At 39.6% G+C, this 26,482-nt stretch overlaps 1 protein-coding gene across 12 annotated transcripts in view; it reads right to left on the reverse strand.

Moving 5' to 3' along the window:
* Positions 1 to 26,482, reverse strand: part of MICAL3 (microtubule associated monooxygenase, calponin and LIM domain containing 3) — a 165,789-nt gene that overhangs the window by 45,202 nt on the left and 94,105 nt on the right. For 11 of the 12 annotated variants that reach the window (XM_076341695.1, XM_076341685.1, XM_076341675.1 and 8 more), the window contains 3 exons: positions 25,869 to 25,956; positions 5,492 to 5,687; positions 402 to 664 (listed from right to left, as the gene is read on the reverse strand). In XM_076341695.1, the coding sequence (XP_076197810.1) occupies positions 402 to 664; positions 5,492 to 5,687; positions 25,869 to 25,956 (547 nt within the window). The remainder of the gene's footprint in view (positions 1 to 401; positions 665 to 5,491; positions 5,688 to 25,868; positions 25,957 to 26,482) is intronic. The other variant, XM_076341704.1, reaches the window with a different exon arrangement.

Consider the following 26,482-nt stretch of genomic DNA (forward strand, 5'->3'; position numbering starts at 1 on the left):
TGAGGCACTCTGCAAAACTGAAAACACTGCCTCCACAATGCTTCCAGCTCTTGCTGCCAAAGAACAAAGGGCACATTCAAGTCTGATTCCCAATAATAATCAAAACCAACAATAAAACAATACAGTGTCACAAAGCTGTGAATTGCACATGTTGGTATAGTGTATGGGAAGCATATTTGTGTTGGTATTAGTGTTGTAACTGCCCTGTGGGCAAAGATTTCTGTATCCAGAATGATCCACCTAAAGCTTTCCTTGACAAGAACTCCCTCAAAAATCAAAGCAATAAAGAAGTGAAAGAAGAAGGAAAGTTTTCCAAGGCAAATCCTTCTCATTCTGCATGGCAAATACTCAACTCAGTTTTCCCTGCTGTCTAGCAGAAAGGAAGGACAAATCAGTCTAACCTTCGCTCGACTCCTCGTCTTCCTCCTCTTCGTCTTCCTCCTCCTCCTCCTCCTCCTCGTCCTCCTCCTCCTCCTCGTCTTTGTCCTCAATCTCATGATTTTCCTCAGCCTCAATCTCTTCTTCACTCTTTCCCTTCAGGAGGGCATGAATACGCACAGCCTCTTTCCATGGCACACCACCCAAGTCTGAAGGGGGTTGCTGAGGCAGCAGTAGTTCGTCTTCTTCCTCCTCATCTTCCTCCTCCATCTCAGACTCTGAACTACTATAAGGGTTTAGAAAAAAAGATAAAGAAACAACTAGTTAATGTTTCCTAGATCAGTCTTAGGTCACTGACAAGTTGTTTCAATACATACAAGCCCAAAACATATGATGGTAAACCATAATACTAATTTTCTGCTTTCAATATTTCATAGGCATTTTAGTGACAGCATCATGTGTGGACTGCAGTATGGTCCTTGCCCTGCTTCTTTTAGAGAAGGTGAAGCAACAGAAAAGTGCCTGTGAAGCCAAGTCCAAATACTTGTGCAGCATTAATTGTTACAGTTAGTGACAGTTGAATACAGCAGAAAGAAACTGCTTTCTTCGGATCACATTGCTTTGGATAAACCGGTGCAAGAGTTCTTAGCAGTGTCAGAATGTAGAAGGTCACGTCTTTCGATAATGGCAGCTACTGCCAGCATTTTGGATAGCTAAAATGTTTTTGGCACTTGCTGGGGTGAACCACAGAAGGCTTTGGGAGTAGAAAGAATACACAACGCAACGATCAGGCCAAAGGATACAGTATGTGAGCTAAGGAGAGCTGGAGAAAAAAAAAAAAAAAATACAAAATTCCTCACTTTTCTACATCACAGACAGAACTATGATATGTATCCAATTAAGTACACAGTGGCAAGAAACTGTGGGAAGCAGTGCAAGGATAATTACAATAATGAGCTTATTATTCTCACAGCAAAGTCTAAAACATGCAAAACAGTAAATCATTAGTGCTTTTTAGTAGACATCTGTTTAACAGTATACTGATCCTCAGTATAAGCAGCAGGGGCAAGAAATGTAACTGCCTATACAATGACATTTAATCTAGCTCAATCTTACATGCTGGACTATCTAGAGGTACTGAGGAGAAAGATGGTTGCATTTGGCACTGGAAAATGAATGTGAACTACAGCACATTCAGAGAACCTATCTGCAGGGTGAAAAGGTCCTCTTCATTTGTTTTTCCTTAATAGATCATTGTCATAAAAGAACTGCATTTATTAGAGCAACAGTTGGACGCTTCCCATATAAATCTTAAAAGGCCCAAATTCATCTGGATTGAAGGAGAAAACTGTTTGTGAATGGTTAGAGTTTGGGTGAATCATCCGAGAACAATATTCTACTTCTGCTGCTTCCTTATGACAGCTATCACTGTAGTTAACAGCCTTCAGCAGAACCCATTCCATATAGACAACGAGAGAGAAAACCAACAAGTTGAAAATAATGAAGTTTAAATTTCAGGTAGGTCTATAAAAATATAACTTGTACAGTTGTTGTAATTCTGTTTCCCATACACAGGTTTTATTACAGTATATGACAAACTGACAGTGTCAAAAAAAAAAAAAAAGGCAGCACTCATATTGCAGATAAACATATTCAGGTGCAGAACTTCAAATTAGTCTAACACTACACGAACATATCATATTTACATAATTTTATTCATCTACTTGTCTGAGAGACTATTTCTGATAGCAAAGCTAATAAGGAAAACACCACTTTTTTCATGCTCTGATTGTCACGTACTTCTGTCCATAGGCTCTTAAATTCTCCTCACTGTTCTGCATATATATAATATTATTTTGCTCAAACTACAACCCACTTTTTTCACAGCATAAACTGAATACTTATTTTTAACAGGTTGCCTGGTTTTCACATGCTAAATACTGAATACAAGCACTGTTGCATGCCATGGACTCGGTACATATTGCAGGAGACCAGAGCATATTCCAAAGGCTTCACGCAGACATGGTCAGAGAGATAAAAAGTGATGTTCCCCTCCTCCCTGATTAATTTTCCCACCATTTGGTATGGAAATAAACCTGACAGGTGCTGAATGCTGGGGTTTTTGCGTGCTGTCAATAAGGTTTACTGCTGCTCAAACTGTTGCCATGACTGCTGAATGGGACGAGCTGCTTGCTCTTCAACCAGCCGGCTTATCACATATAATATTGACGACATAAATTCTTTTCCACATAGCTCACTTTACCTTCTTTGGCTTTTATTTATAACTTGGTTTTTGTTTGACCTTTGAATACCGAGAAATGAGAAGCTGAAAGATGGCAGTGAGATGGCCTGGTATAGTGGGCATTCCTTTCAGCATGGCAATTCTGTGCCACAGGAATTAATTCAGCAGCTGAAACTTTTTTTTTTCCCCCTATAAAGCAGATATCAAAGACCAAAGTAGGTTGCTTTATAGAATTTGTATAATCAGTTGACTATCTCATTAAAAAGGTGTACCTACACAGATTTAGTGCTAAGGAGAGGAACCAAAACCTGAATTGTGGAAACGAAGCTCTTCTCTTCCCTTGTCATACAAGTCCATACAGCACAAGCTGTCCTATGACACTCCTTCGAAAGGCCACAGGGTATTATACCAAACTGCAGATGACATACTGGGAGTAACTGCAAGTTAAAGGGGATGAATAAGGCATCTAAAGGGTTTTCTGCCCCTCAAAAGCTGTGTAGTCAGGGTTTGGTTGCTTAAATGATCTTTTTTTCTTGTTGAAGCTTAAACAATATTAACTCTCTTTTGAAAAAACATACTTTGAATACTGTTTTCTGTAAATTTCCTCTGCAGTGTGCATGCTTCTAAGCATGTGCGTAATGGGAAGGTGTGCACCAAAATGTGTGGTCTCTGCTTGATTTAGAGTTAACACCTCACTGAACCTTGAAGCCCAATCCATTGCTCCGGAAGACACGGCGGGAACAAAAAGTTCCCCATCTCCTCCGCCTGCTCCTAACCCTGCAGCACTGCACCAAGACAGTGAAGATGATCAAATCAGGACTTTGGTTGGCTTGTTGCAGGAGTCAAACTTTTTTTCTTTTGTTGCTGAAAAAGCAGACAAGACTTTTTCCCTTGGTTTTTTGGGGGGACTTTCTGTGACATATCATGGGGCGGGTAGAGCTGAACAGAGGATACCCAACAGCTGCATCATCTAGAAAATTCTCTCTCTGATGTTTGGCCCGCACAGCCTTATCAATGCTCTGAGTAAATTGCTTGCCATATTTGGATTTGAGACAGAATTTTTTCCAGGTCAAACTGACAGGGAATTTGATGTATTTTCTCTTTCCTTCCTATCATAGAGTGAGTTGCCCCCTAAACATGCTTTTCGCATGCAGAATTATACACTTCAGTCTATCACAGACAGAAACAGTCAGTTTAATACAGGTTAAGGGCAGTATGTAGGACAAAGGGAACTAAATGTAGCACCCTACCAGAGGAAATCAAACTCACTAACCTAATAGTGTACTGCCCTCAGTCTCCACAATCTCGCAAAACACCTCTTGGAGCTGACCAACAGCTTCATGTCAAAATGCCAGAACTCCACTTTTTTTAACTAACCCTTCTCCTCCTTTGGAAGTCTTCCGCCATTTACTGAGTGGGCCTACTCTGTCCTGATTTACTGAAATCAAGACCGATAATAATACTCCATACTAGTAAATTTTGTTTTAGAGCTAGAAACATAAAGGACTACAACCCCCTCAGTATCATTAAAGCCTATACTGTCACAGTTGATATAATTCCTAGGCCTGAGCAGGGAGCTAAAGGAACGATGAGTGAAGCAAACAGAGTTTGCATCTCCCACAAATAGTCCCGTGATCATTCAACCAGGGCACTAGATAAGATCTTAATTATGTAAAATGCCAAAATAGTATCTTCTAAAGAAATTGGTATGTTAAGAAATTAATCAAAAAGTATTATTTAGGTTTCAGAGAAAACAGCTGTACAAGATATTAGCAATTGCCAGGCACTTATATGAAAGGCACACCTTCATGAGTCCACATGTACACACTCTGTCAAGGCTGAGTTCAGGCTACTAAAAGTTACTCCCTTCTAGCTGCTGCATCTTCAAACTTATCAGATAAATAAATGACAGATTCTGTACTACATTAATCCTGTAAACATTTTAATGAACATTTTTATTCCTGCATTCTTCGCCACACCGATCCAATTCAATTTCACATGTATAAATGTAGTAAGGAATTTCTCATACAGCCCTATACCTGTAGGTAATGCATACATAGAATACGTTTGTAGGATCTAAGTCTCAGGAAATGAGTAACAGCATTTTCTGAGTTTATTTCAAGATGACTACTGGACACACTGACAGCTGAAAAGGAAGGGTTGTTATTGCTACGAAGAAAAGTAGATGATTAGAAACCATATTAAGAGATCGAGACTCTGCAAGAAGTGTGATTGACTATAAAGTTCACCAGCATTCTTCGTCACGTATTTTCTCTCAATGATTCTTGCAACAACTATTTCCAGTAGCTCTACCTGCATGTATTTGGATCCTGATGTGCTTATACATCATTTTGCAGATAAAGGGAAATTTGTGAAGGTACAATATGTTTTTCAACAGCCATAACTATTACTTCAAATTAACATCTCTCAGGCATTGCATCAACATTCAGTCAGCATTACATGTGTGTCAAGCCTGAATCGTTAAACCAAAAGTGGTTTTGAATTGTAACACAAAACATATAGAAAAGAAGTTAACTTTGGAACCCTCTCCCATTTGAATCCATGTTCTGTTTGCTCAAAAGACTCATTTGTCTTTGATACAATTTAAAAAAAAAATTTTTTAAAATGCTTTCCAACTTAGGACTGAATTTCATGGTATTATGGTACTATAGGTGTCTTCTAAGAATGGTAGTAAGCTATTTAGAAGAACAGATACTACAAGATAAAATACGTGTGTACATATGCAGAACATTTTCAACAACTTTAGAAAGGGCAGCCTGGTAAATAATATGTTAAAAAAAACTAAGGGAAATGCAGGCAAAAATCTGTTGGGATGGGTATAAAAAAAGCTTATGGACAATGTGTGCTAACCTGCTGGGCACATCCTCTTCTGTTCCTTTGTCCAACACACTGCTCAGGTTATGCTCTGCTAGCGTCTCTTCAGGAACCTCTTCCAGTTCTTCTTCCCGCTGCAGTGACAGTCGGTAGTTCTCCAGCTCAATCCGCTCAGGCGTGCCACGCAGCCGCTTAGCAAGGCTGGGCTCTTCCAGCCCATTTACATTAGAACCTAAAGAATAAGCCAGTGAATAAACAATAAATGCAAGTCAGAACTGTAATTTTTTAAGGAAATTGAGCAATTGGGAGAAACAGGGCATGAGGCAGAGGGAGGTAAATAAAGCGAGAGAATACCTTATGTCATTATCCTGTTCACCACTACTGGCAGAACCTGCTGGGGAGCCAGACTGCAAAAGGGAATCTTAGTGGTTTTGGCTAATAGATGCTAAAAAGAATGTTAAATGTCCTAGTTGAGAGAGGAAATAAGGACATTTTAGCTGCAAAAACTAGAGCTGAAATGAAGCCTATGTAGTAAGCATTGGGGAAGGCCTGACCACAGACTGCATATATTCTATGAGACAAAAGGAAGAATGCTATGGGGCAATCCTGATGCATAATGTTAAAATTATTACCAGTCGAGGTAGGTCTACAGGGTCAGGGAACAAAAAAACAAAACAAAAAATTATTACTACTACTTAAAGGTGGGGAAGGAAGGGAATGAAAAAGGCCCACCTGGAGCAAGTTTTAAAACTTTTCATAGACTTGAATTAATTTGCTTTTTAATCGGAGTTTGTGATGAAATGAACTACAGGGGAAAAATCTAGGTCAGATGTTTGCAAGCCCAGATCCCATGAATCCCAGAAAATTGCAAGGGCATGTGAACCAGGCAGTTGGAGAAAATTATACAGGAGCTTCACTCACTGTGGCACTCAATTAATTAAATTCTAACCTGCATTCATCCATTTCTTTTTGAAATTCTAGTATTTTAACTTAAATACCGTGCCACTGTTTACCCCTACTCAGCTTACTATTTACAGAGCCCAATCTTTCCTAGCTTCTATTTTGCTTTGCTAAACAAGCCAAACCTCCTTCTCATGAGATAAGCTCTTCAGTGTGCTAATCATCCCCTAGGTCTCTGCACCTGTCCCAGTTTGGATTAATCTTTCCAGAACCTGCGTGATTAGAATTGAACATAGCTTTCCAGATGAGGCCTTATCAGTGTAACATACAACCCTGCCAGAAATCTCTCATGTGATACACACTGAGAACACACTTGCCTATTTATACGCCACATAATACTGGTGGCTTTTATGTATTGACTGATATTCAGATCTTTCTCCTTCTCTGCTTTCAATTGATAAGCACCTTGTTGGTAGCCAAAACTCTCAACACTTTCTTAGTGCATGACCTGGTACTTTCTACTATTACATTTCTATTTTTAATATTACAGTCTGCAACATTTTGCAGTTCTTAGTGTATAACATGCCTATCCTCCTCTGCATTGATGAGGGTTTGAAATGTTGCCTCAGTAATGAACTTCATTAGCAGATTTTTTTCCTCTTTTTGCCAGTAACCTTAGTGAAAGTATTACAAAGATCAGCCCCCAGACCATTTTTGGTGAAACTCCACAGTCTGTAGGTGACATCCAACCCCATTATTTCCTTTTTCAATAAAACCTCTAATCTCTCATTTAAGTCAACTTCTTAGCTACTTGACACTTCGTGTACTACTCCCTCATTTTATCCAGGTTAAATAATTATTTCCATGTGGCAGCCTTCAGGTGCTTTATTGAAGTCCAGACTGTTCAAAGGCACTACATTTCCCTTATGGAGATAATCAGTTACTTTGTCGTTAAAGGCCGTCAAGCTAGTCTGGCATAGTCTTTGGTGAATCCATGTCACATTTTATACCACTTACCTTCATAAGGTCAAAGGACTTCACTTGCAGAACTAGCAGTCTTTAGTTATTCCTTCAAAGAAGGTGTTTTATCTACTGTTTAGATTAACCGATATGTACTTGTTCAGATCACCTTTTTTTTTTTTCCTTTTCTTTTTAATTGTTTATCTGCAGGTCATACTTCTGTCACCCAGTAGTCACATGGTATTACCCTGAATTAGATAGTCAAGGTACATCAGGATAGCTTGATTTAATCACAGATTATTACCACAAAGTTCACAATTTCATTGTACAATTCTTCCACTCTTCTGAGACAGACTATTTGGTCGAATTTTATTTCCACCCATTAAAGTATAGTAATATTTAGATTTTGCTTCCAGCTTCATTGGGTTAATTTTAATCTCCACATCTTGCTACACACTGACTTCTTTTGCTCCCATGTCCAATGCCATTGTCCCAACCAAAACTGGAGGCCAAGTATTCATTTGATTGCCTGACTATACGTAAAACTGCATTTTATGTCAGCCTCACCTTCACTGTGGACCCACTTCTGCTTTCCCTTACCTTGCTTTTACTTACATGCTTAAGGAATACAGCTGTTTGCTTTCCTTTCCTTTGCAAAGTCTAACCCAGCATGAGCTTTGGCAATGTTTACTTTATCCTCACACATTTTGACCTCCAAGTTTTTGTTTTCTTTCTCCATCCTTTGCAGTTTCTCAGTTTATTCCTAACAGCCTTTTTTTCAGGGCAATTACTCACTCGGTACCATCTTAGTCTTTCACACAAAACTACATAGGCCTTGCCATAATTAGTGGCATTTATTTCCAGCCCCTCTCCAGAAAGATAAAATCTCACAAAGACAACTGCCAGGAGTGTTTTTCTCTCTTCCTTAGTATTATTGAACCCTTCTATGATGTGGGCAAGTGGCTGCTGTGCCCTTGGCTTGAACTACAGGGCTTCCTTATGGTATAAACCACAGAAGCTTGCTCAGGTGGCAGGCGGGAATATTACCTTCCATTTCTAGGCATACTGTGGTCTCTACCATTTCCTGCTGCCAAGCCTTATGTTGTGTTAGTATTTTCAAAGTTTAATGGAACTGGACTGCCTTTTCAGCTGGGATTCACATTTCATTTCATTCTCTCTAGATGGTGATACCACCTCAGCCAAATCTATTTTTGTAATCCGTGTTACATTCTCCAACCCTGAGTTCACTCAGTAACAGGGGAACTGACCTGGAATATTGCTCTGGCACTGCTGGCTGACAGTGAAAAACCAAAGGACTCTGGGTAACACAAGAACACCAAAGTGAGGGAAAACAAAGAAGGAATATACTAAATCATCATAAAACAAGAGGTTTTCTACTTGGAACTCTTTATACACAACAGAGCCATCAGCTAGGCTCAGCTACCTCAACAGAAATATCTATTCACAATCTGTGTTTAACTTGTTCTCTTCTGATGCATACCCCAACATAGCTGCAAAGTCCACAAGCAGAAAAAAAGGATGACAATAAAAACAAGAACTTTTTATCCATCTGAAATGATTTCATTCCTCTTGTTTTCTAACAATCTCAAGGGGTTTTTGTCAGCCTTTTCAAAGTAAAAAAACCCAGAAATACAAAATAATTCCCGTATAATTAAATAAAATTAATGGAGCATTAAAAAAAAAAAATGCTTGTTTCAGTGCTGCAATATCTGGGGTGGGGAGAAAGACTGGCAGCAATCACTCTAAGGCAAGAAAGGACTGAAAATCAAGCTGACATCTGTTTATATGCATTTCATGAACATATATGATGTTTTAGGTATGTTATTCGAAATACAAATCATCACCACCATTCTCATCATGAAGACCCAGTATAACTGGTACACAGAGAATCAAACCAATGCTATCACAGCACAAACTCTAAGTGGGAATAAATGACTCAATGCAACTGTGTTAAAAAAAAATGAAGAGATGGAAAAATCTGCCTAAACTTTAATGCAAAACGATGTGGTCAAGCCAAGATGTCCTGTGAGCTTGACAAGTGCTCTGTGCCTCAAAATCTCAAAGAAGTAGGAAGGATATTGCCAGCACTTTCTCTAATTAATTTATATATCCAGATACTTGAGATGCAGGATTGGTCACATCCCTCCACTTCACTTTGCAAAGAAAACAGCTCTACATCGGAGAACACGATACAGAAACTCAACTGATTACCAGCTTCAGCAAGGGATTTCTAGGAGTTTGGTCTATACAGACCATTTGGTCTACTTGGTCTATTGGTTTTGTTTTTAAAAGGTGCCATGAAGACTTATCTGGCTAGCTGCAAAGCCATTGTCAAACTTGTTACCAAATGTGAAACAGGAGAAATGCTACTTATAGCCAACTTTCTGCACCACAAAGCCATCAACTACCAGAAGGAAAAGCATTACAGTTCACAAACCTACTTAAAGGATGAAAAAAGTGAGAGATACAGGTATCGTTCACACCAATTTATTTGAAGCTACAATAAGAAACTATAAATAGGGACAAGGAAATTTGAAGCTTTCCTACCCTCATTTCCTCCTATATGTTATATGCACGGGCAAGGTCTATTCCAATGCAGTTCTTGTAGATGCTAAAGCTTATTCTCTAATGTTCCTCTGGAGGGGAAAGGTGCTTCTCTCAAATCATCATGTTGTATTCCCCAGATTGTTTTGTAGCTTGCTGATGGGAGATAGCTGCAGAGTGCGCTCATTATCCATTAGCTGACATTCTACCTTGTCAGTGCATCTGGGCCCACAGAGCCGAAAGTCTGCAACTAGTCACAACTGAGAGAAAAGGGGCTGATGAGGCTGCATTTGCCAGAAAAAAGCTACGTTACTAGTCAGAGAGGGGAGCTACCTGAAAGCCAAGACAGCTTCTCATGCAATCAACTGATCCGTTAAAAATCCACAAACATCTAAAATAGGACACATTTTAAAATCTGATTCTTTACTTTGGAAGAGTCAGTGGACCATGAACATTACACAGATCATCTGAAGGGAACTGTTTTTCTTAACAGGACAGGCTGCTTAGCTGTTGCATGAAAGCTGCCAGAGTCCTTTATTTATCTCAGCCTTGACACAGCCTGCCTCCTGTAAAGATGATCGTATGATCAGAGATAACATTCCTACACTGAACCGCTCCTTGCCTGCATGAATGTGTCCTATTCCGGTAACTTTGGCAATTACTGGAAGGCTTGAGAAGCTCCTTTTGAGAGAGGATCCCATCTTGATTTTCCCCCAGTACTACCTTGTTCTGTAAAATCTACAGATTATTCTCATGAGCCAGATGAAATCATAGAATAGTTTGGGTTGGAAGGGACCTCTAAAGGTCATCTAGTCCAACCCCCCTGCCGTGGGCAGGGACATCTCTCACTAGATCAGGTTGCTCAGAGCCCCGTCCAACCTGACCTTGAATGTTTCCAGGGATGGGGCATCCACCACCTCTCTGGGCAACCTGTGCCAGTGTTTCACCACCCTCCAGTGTTTCACCACCCTCATTGTAAAAAATTTCCTCCTTATATCTAATATCTAGTCTAAATCTACTCTCTTTTAGTTTAAAACCATTCCCCCTTGTCCTATCACAACAGGCCCCGCTAAAAAGTTTGTCCCCATCTTTCTTCTAAGCCCCCTTTAAGTACTGGAATGCCGCAATAAGGTCTCCCCGAAGCCTTCTCCTCTCCAGGCTGAACAACCCCAACTCTCTCAGCCTTTCTTCACAGGAGAGGTGTTCCATCCCCCTGAGCATTTTTGTGGCCCTCCTCTGGACCTGCTCCGACAGGTCCATGTCTGTCTTATGCTGCGGGCTCCAGAGCTGGACGCAGTACTCCAGGTGGGGTCTCACCAGAGCAGATTAGAGGGGCAGAATCACCTCCCTCGACCCGCTGGCCACGCTGCTTTTGATGCAGCCCAGGATACGATTGGCCTTCTGGGCTGCGAGCACATGCTGCCAGCTCATGTCCAGCTTTTCATCCACCAATCTTGCCAAGGTTACTCCCTGACATAACACTTGCTGAAGATGCAGGAGAAAACTGGGAATCTGAGAACAATTAATTCTTCCCAAAGGGAAACTATCTGCCTATTTTACTAGAATTTGTTTTTCATTGATCATGCAGTACCTCTAGACTTCCTTTTCTTGGTCAAATCTGTTAAGATTGCAAGCTAAGTTAAATGTCACCTCTTGTGAAGTGTGGGTCCAGTATTTTGCACAAACTGAGCTGTGGCCTTGGGGAGTTACAGAAATTCAAATAAAGGAGTCTACTGTGAAACACATGCAAAAGGGGAAAGGAATTAATACATTTCTCAGGAAAATCTTCATTCTGGATTTCTCAAATTTTATGCTTTTAGGATAATGTGAGTCACTGTACCTGTTTGTTTTCAAACTCTTCAATTACTTCTACCTCCACACAATTGTTTGAGAACACAACTATGCCACATAAAACAACTCCTATAGAAACAGCAGCATATTGCATATGACAAAGTACAGAGATGGAAGATGGGAACTTTTCTGTGGGAATTTAAAAGTGATGCAGCAAGCTCCAAGTCAGAAATGCTGAAAATCCTCAGATTCCGTTGCCATTAATTTCTAAGAAATATCTTTTGGGGTAAGGTTTCTGAAGTGGGCTTGCAGTTCAGCAAACATTATTGTTGAGGTATAGAGAAGGCAGCAAACAAGATCCAGCAGCATTTTTAGGCTTCTCATTTTTCATCTGTGTTAATGTCAGATTGAGTTTCAGTTTTTCCCCAGAAGTTTCACCCTCACCCACTTCAGTTCCATTAACTACCTCTTTGTATTCCAACTCCATTTCTCATCCAAGGGCCTCAAAATGTTTTACAAGTATTAGCATATTAAAACATACCTATTTTGGAAGTAGCTAAGTACTGTAGAGGCATTGCACAAGTCCAGACACAGAGACTAAATACCAGCAAGGCAGTCTCACAACAGACTAGTGGCAGTGCCAGAAACAGGATCCAGAATGCCCAACTCCAACCCCTTCACTCTCCACTTTAAGTCAAGACAAAACACTTTGAAGTAAGAAAGGGACTAAAATATGTCGGATTTTAAGCATAATGATTACATGGTTTACATGAGCAGACTGAGCAATGGCACCTCCTATGAGATGCTTGCTGCACTCAGCACAGCGTGTACAAAAAAAAAAGAAGTCTTAGTACTGAGGCCTGTTGTTGGATGCTGCATGTATTGAAACAGTAAGTCAATTAAGACATTCCATTTAAATAAGTGCAGCTGATTTCTTCTGAGAGACGTAGCCAGAAATCCTTTCCTTAATCCTCTCCAAAATTAGTATCCAGCCACTGGTAACAATTTTTGTACAGTAAGAGATATATAAAACATGTAGATGGCAACTCTAAACTGACTTGCAGAAGCACGTTAAATGGAATGGATTTTTTAAGGGTCAGGAAGAAGTTTAAGGTTTTAAATCTAGATTCATCCACCGTTTAAAATCTATCTTCTCTTTTAAGAAATGTCTCCAGGAAACCACTGGAAAGAGCTCAGCAGGTCTGGTGAATTTTGTCACTGCTTGTTCACACAGCCTCATATCACATACTGCAGAACAGCACACATCCTGGTAGGATCCCCTGAATTTTGATAAGCACATCCTCAAAGCCAAAAAGGGTAATATAACACCTACCCAAATAGAAACAAGAATGCATTTATTCGAACATAAATACTTAATAGTCATCAAACGTCAATGTTATTTTGATATAATTTCTCAACTTTCTTACTATCCTAGGGTATTCCCAAGCCCTCAGGGAGCCTGAATCACTCAGCTGTATTGAGAAGCCATCAAATCTTGAATTTTCTGATGTCTGTGTTTCCAGTTTGATCCATAGCACGTTCTGCTAAATATAAAAACCCTAAATTCAAAAAGGACAGTATGATAAGAAAAACAAAGTCTATTCATAAGCAAGATATCCAGAGTGTCCATGCACAGGATTCAAAGTGAGCTCAAACCTGAAGATGGCCCTACTGAAATTCTTCTGTAATGCACATGTATCAATCATAACAATAAATAGTGACTAACTAAGCTTTCTAGAAGATATGCTCTACTGAGTCAAAGCTCTTGGAGTTTGATATGGGAATTGTACCTATGCAAACTGTCTTATGCCGGTTGGACTTGAATCAATACAACTGTCCTTAAACTGACGTTTAAAATCTAGGGAACTAAGGAGCAAACACAGAGCAGAACAGCAGCTTTTTCTAGCCCACCAGAAGAAAAAGGGTTTTGCTACTGAGCAACCAACATGCTCGAGACCTCTGCTACCATGTCAAAGCTCGGTCCTCAAACAGTCAATCAAGCAAGTCTTCCTAGCAAATCAGGGACCTAAAGAGAGAAATGGGGAGATTAAGCTGTACAGACAGAAAGGTGTTTTGTCTAAATATCCTCTGATGCAGAAGTACTCAGCAGAGAGTTATTAAAGAACCAACACTACTTCCAGTGCTGACCAAGAAATTTTATAGCATTACTTGATTCAATAGTACACAGCACATGAAATAAAAGTCAGTGAGATTCCTGTCGATATCTACTGGTTCCCTAAGCAATAGGGAGCAGAGGGGCCCCCAACACCCTCCAAACCATTATAATGTGTATGGGAATAACTGACAGCTAAAATTTGCAAGGGATTCTGAAACAGATACCCCAGAAACAAACATATGAAGATATAAGTCCTCCTCCACACATTCCACAACCTCCAGCTAGAACTAAGTTCTTCATATCTCAGATACTGTCAGTAAATGTGGAAGCCCCTTCTTCATAATTATGAAAGTGAATTGGACTGACTACTGAATGAAATTAGTAACCTATATGTTTATCTTCTGGATGTTGCAATGTTTTCCCCCACCCCCACACTATTTTCATTAAAATAGACTTCTAGAATTGTCAAAACAGACACCAACAAAACATTGCTTCCTACAACATCAGTAGGACAAGGCCTAGAAACAGCTGTCAATTTGATTGATCTGACCTTTGTTTTTAGTGGAAGCAATGAGAAATGAATATAATTAACCAGTTTTATTTCAATGTCGTCTGTAATTTATATTTATGTCTTGAAAACAAATAAAAAAAAAATCTGCAACTTATACTATGAAGTTATGTTTGAGAAATACATGGTGTTTTTCATATGCTGATGTGTAAAGTAGAAGTTACGTAATGAAAGTTTAAAGCTCCGTATATAGTTTAACAATACAGAAAAGCTGTTGTCATTACAGCAGAGGTATAGAATAATCCAGGAATATAGCTATTTTTGACTCCTGGAAAGAGTCCAGTGTCGTAGCTGGTGGGTGGAGAAAAGAAACAGGGGAAAGGAGGTATTAGGTCACCTAATCCAAGCCCCAGGGAACACTGCTAAGCTTGATTCTCCTTATTGCATCTTTTCTGGCAGAAAATCTTAACATTTGTACCGATTTCACTTTTACTGCTGCCCAAACAGGTTTCCAGTACTAAAGATATAAAATTCCTACATCAATTTATATTAAGTCTGTTAATCATTGCTGTGTCTGTTACTCAGGAATATTGGTAAGCCAGTAACATATTGCCTATCATTTTCCATTTTGTTGGTATCATCTAAGATGTCTGAGCTCTCTCCAGTATTTTGATCAGCTCTATCATATGTTGCCTGGCCTCGTTTCCATTTCCTGAAAGAATCTGAGTGTGGGAAGGCTGAAGAGCACTACAGGATAATCTGGCTGAAGATAACATTACTTTGCAGGCGTAAATTTTGTCCTGGAAGCTATTAAAGGTATGTTACCTCAAAGAACCACCTGGGATGAGGCACATCCAGGGACTGGTGGGGAGAAAAAGGAAAGGCGAGAAAGGCCACGCTGTATTTTAAAATCACCATGACCTTGGCTCATGAGGTTTTCCCCTTTTTTAAGTGAAGTCCTGTCTTTGTTGGAAATTAACATTTAAGAGTGATTGTCCAGTTACAATCCAAAGAGTAACCCCTTTTATGTTGTTAGACAGAAAGCCTCTGCTATCTCTCTACTACATAAGACTTTGTATAGTTTACTCATTGTGGCATCTATTTCTTGCCACTCGTATGTAGCAGCCCTCCAGAACCCCCCATTTCACCAGGAGGGATCAGACAGGTGGTTCCCACTGTGCAAGTAACACAAAGCTGAATCAAGGACATTTCCATCTAAAAGTAGTAGAGGAACCTATCGATACAAATACTGCCTACTTTTTATAGAAATTGGTACTTCCAATTCCACCTTGGATACTGGATGCTGTTTTGATCATTAAAGAACAACCAATCAGGAACTAGAAATTTTATCATGTATAATAAAAAAGTGTGGAATATCAAATGTTTTCAGTTTCCCGTTCAAATTGTGATCAGATTGAAAACATAGCTTTCAAATGGATATCATCTTTCAACTACTGAGCTAATAACTACTATCTCTTCTGTTCCATTGTACTACTGATTTCCATAATTACTGGATCTCAGAATATATTTAGATACTAACCATGTCCTTACTTAATTTCTATCATTTATGTCAAGATTATGAAGTGCTGCTAATGGAACAGGCTGAAATCTGAGGCTGGCAGTTACAGGAAAATATACTGGTGAATACTTGCCCTAAGTAAAATCTCCATATATTCCAAAAAGCATCGACATCTGCTCCCTCATTCTGTTGCATACCTTTCCATTATCTATATTTATCCCACATGCTCTTGTATAACCTGTAAAGCAACTGAATATTCCAAGCAATCCAGAGCTTCACACCTTAGTGGGAATTTTTCTGAAACTAAGAAAATTCTTGTATATAGCTATATAGCTAGGTATATTCAAAATCTGCCCCAGTTCCGAAAATAAAGCTTCCAAAAGGCACATTACTGATTAAAGATAACTTACACATCAGTTCTGATGTTTTAAATCACTGAGTTACCCAAGCCTGCAAGTATTTGAAACATCTCTTGGGTAAAAAAGTCCTATTTTTAAACACTTCTACCCGCAAGCCATCAGATAAACGTCTATAACAGCAGAAAGGACAGTTATGAAATTTTCCTAAAAAAGAAAACACAGTCTTCTGGGATGACAGCAAACATGAGAAATGTCAGACTAAACATACATTTTTGAGAGAAGATGTAAGCAACTAAACAGAGCACAGAAGTGCCATCTCATCCTTAAAGAGCATCTGCCCAGTTTTGTTTGGAAAGCCCAAGCTAAGCTCTGCATTGCCAGGATCAGCTCAGCAACCGCTACTCCACCTTCCTCCACATAAATACACTTCATAGAAGCAGGAGAACAGGTTCATTGTTGACTCTGGTGTATCTCTTCCTTCCCTTCAGATTATTTCTATTTGTTTTGTTGTTTGGGGTTTTTTTGGTTGGTTTTCTCCCCTTGTTTCTCCTTTTATTTTAAGATATATTGCCAACTGCATACCTTAATGTATTATGCTGCTGATCACAAGCAGGTGGTAAAACTATCACTGGCTTGTTTTAATTGGTGTAGAGGTGAACAGACATTTATTAATTCATTTTATTATTTTAAAAGTACCTTACACTTTCTCATCGCTGTTATAGAACATTAGAGGAAAAGATCTGTATGAAACAGTTACTCTGCTTTCTACCGTACCAGATGAAGAAGTATAATACGTCTAGAATTTAAAACAACTTGTACACAGCAGGCTTTCTACACTACCCTAGCGATGTGTGTTGCAAAGGAGATGGTCTATGCCAACATGCCTCTTGGAAAAACTGCTACCAAAATATATCTGATGAAACAAGCGGTTTTGGGATGCATGGTGGAAAACGTCTTAGTACTCCCAAAAGCTCAAATCTTAGAATGAAGTTTCCAAACCCCTGTAAAAGCTAATTCAGTCCATCTTCAGTGGAAGTCATCTGTTTTTTGAGGAAACAAAACATTCGCATTGCCCACTGACGTTTGTGCATTTGCGAATGGCTCAGTACCTCAAAGTTTTAAAGTGATACACACACGTAATTATGATACCTTGTTTCTAAAAATTGTCTTTAATATATTACTATTTATATAGTGAATTTCAGTCCTTCAATTTCAGTTCTGGGATAAATAGTTGGATGTTAGTTAACAGCCACATAAGATTTTCTGTGGATAATTTCTTTCTGAGGACGTTAAGTGAGGATGTTAACTGCAAAAAAGTACATGATACCTCATTTTCTATAAGATGAAGACAATATTTAATCTATTTACCAAGTTCTACAAGTCCTAAATAATGTTAGAGACCCTCAGAAGTGACAGATGCATCAGAAGGACAAATCTGTGTAATTCAACATCCCAGGATAGCATATTCAGAAAAATCAATGTGTTCTCTTTACAGAACTACAGGCAAAGAAGCATGTACACTCAGCGAGAACATGGCCTGGCCCAAATCGTCTACTTTTCTTCCTCATTTTCAGATCATTTTATTTGTACAACAAAGGTTAAAAAGAACAGTATTTGACATAGTATGTTACCTGGGGCTTTATTTAAAGAATAAAGTTTCCTCTAGGGTAAATCATTTTAAGGTAAGTATCTTAGGTTGGAATGGGAGTGAGGAGGAAGGATGGCAGTGAAGGGAAGAATGCTTGAAAAAGGTTCAGTTTTGTTTCACAAACAGAACTAGAATGCCTTTAACAAAAAGTGACTTTTGAGTGTCAGGGCCATGGAAGGAGCTCCCTGGCAGCACCCCTCTCCCATCCAGTGGTGCAGGATACAGAGCTCAACTCTTCCCGTAGGCATAAGTAAGAGAACACCAGGAGCCATGAGACTAGAGAAGAACCACAGGCACAGAAACAGAAACTGTGAGGCATCTGTGTAGACTTCAAGGAGAATGAGGTGAGAGTGCCTGGGAGTTCTCCCATCACACAAATACTTGGTTTCTCCAAGTTTTAGCTGAAAACAATGTCTCCTATACTGGTACAGCAAGGAAGTCTGATTTCACCTCTGATGGGGATGAGCTCATGAAATGCACCTCCCTTCATCCTTTTTTTTCTTTTTGTGATTCATGAAGCAAACATTTGATTTCTGAAGAGTATATATGTAGCTGCAAAGTTAACAGCTTTCCTGATACAGAACAGTGGAGGCTGTTCTAGCAGTGCATCAAAATGACATTTCTAGTTCAGGCACCAGAACATTAAGTTTTACACTGAACGCTGATGGCTCCTTCTCAGAACTGAAGGCCCATTTTAGCCTCAAAATCAGAACTACTGATGACAGTGAAGAAAAATAAAAGGCAATTTCAAAGGCATAAAGTGATTACTTTCCTCCAAAGAAGGAACTGTTATGTATAACAGAATTGGTTTATGGTTGCGGTTCTGTGAGCTACCATTTAAACATAACTACTCTGGCCAAATAAACCCAAAGGAGAAGACATATCATTCACAATTAGACTCTCCAAAGTCATCTGCTATTACAAGTTTTCAGTTGCCAATGGTGCAGTAGGAAGCATGAGAAGCAGGCGAGACAAGACACAGAATGAGTCCCTAACGTAGACTACTCCAATATTATCTTTTAGAACAGGAAAATGCAGCTCAAAACTATGATCCAGCTCCATCTGTTCGTCATGGTGAGAACATTACAGAATAGTCTCTTAATGGTCTTAAGGAAGGGAGGTCATCTCCTCATGTGCCATTCTCCTGAGAGAAAACAACTGTCCAGTTAGAACATAAGACACAGGATTTGGCTACAAGGCTCTGTATTTACTCATTTTTTGCCTTTCCATCACACTGAAACATCCCATCATCACAGCTGCCACTATACCAACAAGAGGAACCAAATCCTGCCAAGACGCTTACCTGTCACACCACGTGCAAAGGCTATGCCTCCCTCTTCCCAATCGCTGACTTGTACTCGCCTGTGTTCCTCCTCTCCCCTCGCACGTGGGTATCACTGCCTTGCTTAGAGTGCGACAAAGACCTCTGGTCTGCAGCAAGGCACACAAAACCACCTTCCAAATCGACCAAAATCAGTGAAGCCACAACACTGACAGCGCATCTATCCAAAGCCAGCTTTGCCAAAGCAGTAGAATATTTAGTATGGGGGGTCCTTAGCAGGTTTTCTACAGCAATGTATCATGCTGTCTGTGCAGTGTACACCCTGCACTCTGAGCAAACCATAACACAGCAGCAAAATTTAAAAAAAAACCCCCATAATACAAAAGAAGCCCGAAAAATAGTACTTTGCAGTAACAGGCAGCACGTGCCATGGAGCTCCTCAAAATGTCTTTTGCATTTGAGCTTGCCAGATCTATTCATTCCACTCTCCCCCAACTCTGTATCCCCCACAGTATCCCTCACCTGGAACCAGTGGAGGGAGAAGGGGGATGACAAAGAAAAACTCAGAAACCTGAAGTTTGTTTGGAATTTATTCCCTTGAACATTTCACACAGTTGAACAAATAATGTCTTGATTTCACAGCAACAGGAAAACCATGTATTACATAAGTCAGAGACACACACCCAAAACAAAAACAGGTTAAAAACAACTGCATAAATCAAAATCTTCAGAGACTACACAATGGAGACATGAAGCCTTTCTGAGCACTAATCGTCTCACTTGAACATTATCTGTCACCAAGCTTGTTTTATGCATACTCCCTCCTTTTCTCTGAGGGAAACAAATCTCAAAATGGTCATTTCTCAGATTCCACTTTTAAAAAAAACCAAACATTTTAATTCTGCAATTTAAAAAAATCCAACTCCTTCACACAAACTTGATACTATTTTTCTAAGACACAAAAACATTCAATGAAGCTCTTAAAGTGCCCAGAAAAATTCATATCACCCTTCAGAATATACACATACAAACAATAAACAAATATTCCAGTGGCACAAGTCTACAGGTCTGAAAACTAGAGAGAAAGGTGGAATCGGGAGCCCAGTTACTCCCAAGAAAAAGTGTTCTTAGCAGGATCCAGCCATGAGCACAACTCAATGTATTGCTATTTTGTATATCCTTCCTCAGTCCCCAAAACTTTTTTCAGGATTTTGCAGTGAAAGTTTGTCAGGTCAGCTGTATCTCCACTCTTTAGAACAAATAACCTTTCCATCATGCCTTTGCCTTTCCAAATTTTCTGGGCTTCAAATTGCTGGTCCTTTAGCATTCTCCTTTCCTTTACGCCAAAGCCGCCCAAATCCTGATAAGAACACTGACAAGGAACATGATGGACTGGGAACAGTCAAGCACTTATCCTAACAGAGATTCCTGGCTTGCTATTAAGCGATGATTCATTGGGCACTGAACCTTGGTCCTAAATGGACAACCCACACACTCTCCTCAGCTTCCAAAAATACAGGGTCTGGTTCTTAAGTTTATATTCTAAGTGTGCCCGCAGAGAGAAATATATCTCGCATCAGATCTCTTTGGAGTTATATGAAACCCCATAAAAGGGTTCAGTGCCATGTCCTGCAAAACACACCACCACGGCTTCTCCAAACAGAACAGACAACATTCAAGGAACAGTAGTAGAGGAATTATCTTTCCTCCCAATTTGGTGGTGCATCCTGAAATATGGATGTACTGGGGGTGTGTGTGTGTGTGTGTGTGTGGGTGTGTGTGTCACAGAGGGCAGGATATGGATGTGTTTGTAAACACACAGTTCAGTACTTTAAAATGAAGGCACCGCAAACAGAACACCATGTCACAGAATAAGTTTACTGCTATCTTCTGTAATTTAATGTTTAAAACAGACCAAACTAAAACAAGAACAAAAACCAAATGTGAGTAATAATGAAAAGAAGTGACCAAGTGGAGGACTTCATGAAGATATGTTTGTTCGCACAAGCAAACAGTATTGCTTTGAGCAGAATCGTTTTCACAAGTAAGGCATGTTCAATGGATACAGAACCATAAAGAGGCAATGTTTATTTCTGTATATAAATAAGCTTCCTGTTCATATATATAAAATGTATTTGTACTTCATTAGACAAAGAAGTAGAATTGTGTGCAAATAATACTGGATGCATTCATAAAGATTCATTAAAATTGTACAGACAGTTAAGATCCTTTTGAAAATGTGGCTTAGATAATGTACTTTAAAGGGCATGCCATTTAGAGGAAGGAGCCACCCTTCTCTAGCTCTCCAAGTCAGCAAAAGAACTTCCTCATGTAAAGTCCAGCTTTGCTTGCTATATACAACAGATTACTAGTTTAAGAGTCTGCTGTGAAAGGCTTTGCTCAGAACGTTGCTCCCTGAAAACACTTAAGGCACATCCATAGGAGGATTTTTAACTTTTCATGTTGCATACCTATATCATACACACTATATACTTTTGTGATTTTAAAGCAGGAGACCTAGTGCCTCTACTTTGTATTGCATTTTTCAGTTTTGCATACTATGGCTTATATTTGGCTTCTTAAATTTTTCACAGGTCAAGTAACTACTGCAAAGATCTCATGACTTGCCTTTTATTGCTGTACATTTTGAAGTATGAGTTTCCCTAGCAGGTCTTTCCTTTATGAACTCCCTATTGCCGATAGGGACAGAAACGTATTGCTGTGATAACACAAGCCTGAAAGGGGAAACATCTTACAACAAAACATCACCAGCTAAAGTCACCCCAAGCAGCGTTATCATAACGCTGATAGGGGTAAAGACTGTTCCAAGTCCATCTGTCAAAAAAGAGCTGGAAGTTCAGAAATATGTTCTTACAGACCTTTAGAACAAACAGAAAACCAGCATTTGCATTAAAAGCACATTAAAACCATATAAAGTACTGTAAATAATATTCAAAAAAATTCAAGACACAGCAGTTACAGATTATCAAAGAGAGAGACAGTTGAAAAGCAAAGTTTTTTTTTTTTCCTTGGCAATAGCAGCAATTTTGGCACAAAGGCAAATGCAGAAGATAGAGAAAAACAGGCAGACAGGGTACAGAAAAAGGTTACAGAATCTACAACAAGCATGCCACAGTTCAGCAGGACCAAAAGCACAGTAACAGCTTTCCCCGACTTCCCTTCCCCGCAGAGAATGGCATCCATCACTCAAAAGCTTGTTGCCACTTCCCAAACTGAAGGGTTGATCTATATTGCAAGAGCCAGTTTGATCATAACCTCCCTGGGAACATTCCTCGTTACCACCACATAAAATGCCACGCAGGCTCTCTGGCAAACCAGGCAAAACCTTCACAAAAAGGGTGATTGTAGTTGACTGCTAAAAAAACCTCAACTTGCTCATCACAGATTGTGCCCTGCAACTATCATCATTACAACACGAGGGACACACAAAATACATTAAATGCCAGCTAAGACTGCAGCCACCCAGTGAGGGACTGACATCTTTAGGAAAGTTAATACATGCCAATCAGGTTAGTTACTCATCACAAGTGCTTGTTGTGACAAATCTTACCTGAGCTGACCAAACCTTCTGAATGTTATTTTGTGGCTGAATATATTTTAAGCATTAAGCTAGCTAAAAAAGAAGAGGCCAGATTTGGTGGCACAGCAAAAGAGGCAGTGAGTGTAGGGGGACAACCCATGCAATTTACATTCATTTCGGATTCCATGGCAACTAAAAAGCAGGCCTTGCACAAGTCACCATAAAGCTCACTGAACAAGCACTTTGCTAACTCAGGGCTGAATTTAACTCTGAGGTATAAAATTTAAGAACAGCGGGGTTTTTATCTTGTATATTCTTTAATTGATGTTTCTGCTGTACACCTTCCTTTTGCCTTCTAAGCTACCTTTACAACTCCATCAAATATCAAACCTGCGCATTTTACACTTTTTTTTTTACTTAATCATTTTAGAGGCAACTTACACTCCACATCAAGATCTACCTCACTAGTGAGGATCAGCTCGGACCTCAGGGTCTGAAATTGCTCTTGCCAAATTTCATTTGGTGGCACATGCCTTAAGGGAGGTCAAACATTTTCAGATCTATGACCTGTATTAGATGAGTCTACCAGATGGGTGAAGTAGAAGCCTTGGAAACAGAGCTCTGCCTCTATCTCCATTTAAGACAGGTTTTTGCTCAAGGTATTTTGTCTGCTTTACAGCGAAAGGAGAATGTGTATAGTCTCTTAAACAGACAACTTAATAAATTGCAAGAAAGCATATACACAGATAGTTCTAAGTTAGGAGTTATACTGAGATGTAATCTTATAGACTTTTTTTATTATTCAGGAATAATATCCTATTATTCCACCGTATTATCAAGCTTGGTAATTCAAAAGGGTTTGGGGTTTTTTTTTCAAACCATATGTAACTGTAAACACATCACAGGTTTCCTGACCTACCTACCCAGCAAGAACAGGAGCTAAAGGTAGGTACCTACCTTTAGGACATGACTGTTATGCTAACAGAGCACTGACCTGCCTTTAATGACGCTGTGGCTTGCTTTTAAAGTACATTGCATTTAGCCTCCTCCCGCTTCTTAACCATTGTTAAGCCAGTAGTTTTAAGATACACTTAGAACCTAGTTCACAAAGAAAACAAAATCTCAGCCACTAATGGCATTCTTCTACCAGAAAGGGGGACAAGAGCAGAGGCACTACTCACTCTTCTACCATTAAATGTACTTCTGTCATGCACACACAAGAATGCACCGCAATACACTGCCTTAAAGATGACCTAGCTTGAGCCAGCTAAGCTGAGTATGTTCTAATGTACTTTGGCCACTGCAAGAGGCAAAGATTTGAAAGGTCCAAAAGCTTTAAAAATGATGCTACAGTTATACACTGCTTTAGAAAAGCAGAAAGCAAACAGAAGGAGCCCTAGATTTCAAGTTTTGCCATTTGATAAATGGTGTCTGTTCTGTTTTACTCCTCTGGAAATACTACAGTTCTGCTACAGGATTGTGCCACCACTACATAAGGATAGATGGAAACATCTGATTTATAGCTGATTTATATCTGATTTATAGAAGTTTATAGCAAACCATGGCCTATTGCTTGCTCTACTTAGTGTTTACTTAGGTGCTATTTACTGAATGCTCATTCATAAAAGTGAGTAATTAAATTCGATCAGTTGGAATGACTAAATCAGAGGAAGGAGACTTTCTGCCAGCAATTGCTTTGATAAACTAATTGATATATATAGCTAAACTCTCCTTCTTCCAATTCTCATCACCAATAGCTTCACTCCATAAACCACCTTATTCTCACATCAGACGCCCTATGCTCCAAGAAATTTTTTTTTCCATTTATCTTAAAGATTATGCTCCAGCTTAAAAAAAAAAAAATCTTTTAGAGAAAGCAATTTTAAGTCTATCCAGTTGCACAAAAAAATGCTGTAGTTATCCCATCTGTCCACAGCATTTTGCAAATGTTATTCTTCCATACCTTTTCCCTTTCCTCCATTTTGCCATATGGAAATTCCACACAAACAAAAGAGGAAACCGTGAAAGAAACTACACTTCAAGAATCAACTGCACACACTAAGAATAAATTTTTGTTGGACTGCATTCAGTTACAATCTTAGAAACACTTGTAAGAATAATACATAAAGTCAAACAAAAGCATGATTTTTATTTGCCTGCATGTGTTAAGGTCTTTTCACAACTAGCACTGCAAAAACTTTCTTTTCTCAAAGTGTTGCTCTAAGTATGTTGCCTCTCTAAAAGCAGCTGATTTAGTTTATCCGTAGTGTTCTGGAACAACTACTAGGAATCAAATCTCTTACTTTTTCTGACATCACTAAATGAGCACTTAGGGGCTGGGCAAACGAGCATTTGTAGCACAGACACTTCTCCCATGTTAGAAGGAATTAGAATTTCAAGTTAAAAGGCAAACTTACTTCACAGTAAGACACACACATTCACCACCTCATTCCCAAAGCCATGGCTAGGAGCAGCACAGATTCTGGCAGTGAGGGAAGAGCACCATGACCTGCCAGCACCACGAAATTCAAGGGGTTTAAGGAATCCGATCCCATTAACTGTCAGAGACACCCAGAATTCCAAAGGAGACACAATCCAGAGATAATGGGATCTTTCCCATTCAAGTACCAGATTAATGAAGAGAAGCTTGGGAGAACAAGAAACCACACCCAGAATTCAGGCAAACACAGAAATCCAGTCTGAGAGTTATTCCAGTGAACTTTTAACTTCCCTAACACTGACCTGCATACGTTACAGACCAGGGCTCTATCTGGGCCCACTCAGGGGAGACCCTCAACTGAGCATCTGTGTTTTCCTGTAATTCTTTTAGATAATGTCCTTGAAAGGACCCAGAACATCTAGGCCCCAAAGCCACAGTGCAAAATAATATATTGAGACTTTCACGTAACGCACGAAATTCACACGGCACCCAAAAATCACACCAATTACATAGGTCATAAAGTTGGGTCATATTAATTCTTACTGGTCAGCAGGCTGCCCACAGAATTCCCCTAGGATTTGCACAAGAACTTCTGACTGGACATAGAGAAAGGGAACCCCAAAAGCCATCAGCTGACACATGAAAAAGGAGTCCAAAGGGTTCTGGGCTACCTGGTGCCCAATCGAGGAAACTGTGCTTTGCAGGCGCTGGCTTGCCACCCTAACTCTGTCAAAGAGGCCGAGAGAGTACTGCACCACCCTGCTAAACAAGGAAGCGGAGCTACCTGGGGCCCTCTCTGCTGAGGTGGAGATGGTATTTGCCCGTCCACTTCCATCACTTGCCATGGTGTCCTGCAGAGGTCCTTTGGTGTCCTGTAAGAATGTGGGGGAAATTAAATTCATATTAAAATCAAAAATGCCTCAGAAATACTCTTTTTTTCATGTGAGGCTATATGTACTGAACACATTGAACTAGGACGACATCCCTCTCGCAATTAAGATACCCCTTAATCATCACGTAAGGCAACGTCTGAATCAAGTATGTTCATTCTCAATCTATGGGCTTTATTAAAGCTCTGAAAAACAAGCCGGATATCCAAGAAAATCAAAGCAGTAAGATCCCTAAAGTCTGCTCATCTGGGAAATAAAACAAGTACCATTTTTTAGTCTTTATTTTTGGCAGGAAGCATGGCACAAATATTGGAATGGATCCCTTATCCTTCCAAAAAGAAGGAGTACAGCTTCAGCTTGTACTAATAAAACCTGAGAAACAGGCAGAAAGACAAGAACCACGACTACCACAAAGGAAGATATAATTTAAGGGGGAAGGACAGTTTGTTGCATGCAAGCTTAACAGAACTTGTTAAGAGACTAGCATATAGTTTGCCCAGACAGAGTA

Source organism: Aptenodytes patagonicus, chromosome 1 (assembly GCF_965638725.1).
Source record: "Aptenodytes patagonicus chromosome 1, bAptPat1.pri.cur, whole genome shotgun sequence".
Classification (NCBI taxonomy): Eukaryota; Metazoa; Chordata; class Aves; order Sphenisciformes; family Spheniscidae; genus Aptenodytes; species Aptenodytes patagonicus.